The 265-nt window shown below is 59.6% G+C and overlaps 1 protein-coding gene across 1 annotated transcript in view; it reads right to left on the reverse strand.

The window, feature by feature from the left end:
• Window positions 1-103: 103 nt before the first annotated feature.
• EMH_0030900 (uncharacterized protein) overlaps window positions 104-265 on the reverse strand; it is a gene marked incomplete at both ends in the record, with an annotated part of 2,669 nt that continues 2,507 nt past the window's right edge. The window contains one exon of the mRNA XM_013494461.1: window positions 104-243. Coding sequence (XP_013349915.1) covers window positions 104-243 — 140 coding nt within the window. The remainder of the gene's footprint in view (window positions 244-265) is intronic.

A 265-nucleotide genomic window follows, 5' to 3' on the forward strand; every position in this document is an offset into this window, starting at 1 on the left:
TTGCTGCTGCTGCTGCTGCTGCTGCTGCTGTCTGCTGCTGTCCCCAGGCTTTGCATTCTTTTCTGCTCTCCCTAAAAAGCAAATTCGCTCTGATGCAGCAGCATCAGAGTCCGACGATGAGTCGCTGCTGCTGCTGCTGTTGCTGCTGCTGCTGCTGCTGCTGCTGCTGCTGCTGCTGCTGTTGCTTCTCCGCCTGGGCCTGCTGCAGCGACTGCCGCTGAACAAACGAGGGCGCCCCGCGTTCTGCTTCACATCAGCAGCAGCA

Source organism: Eimeria mitis, genomic scaffold (genome assembly GCF_000499745.2).
Source record: "Eimeria mitis Houghton genomic scaffold, Emh_scaff1168, whole genome shotgun sequence".
In the NCBI taxonomy this organism is placed as follows: Eukaryota; Apicomplexa; class Conoidasida; order Eucoccidiorida; family Eimeriidae; genus Eimeria; species Eimeria mitis.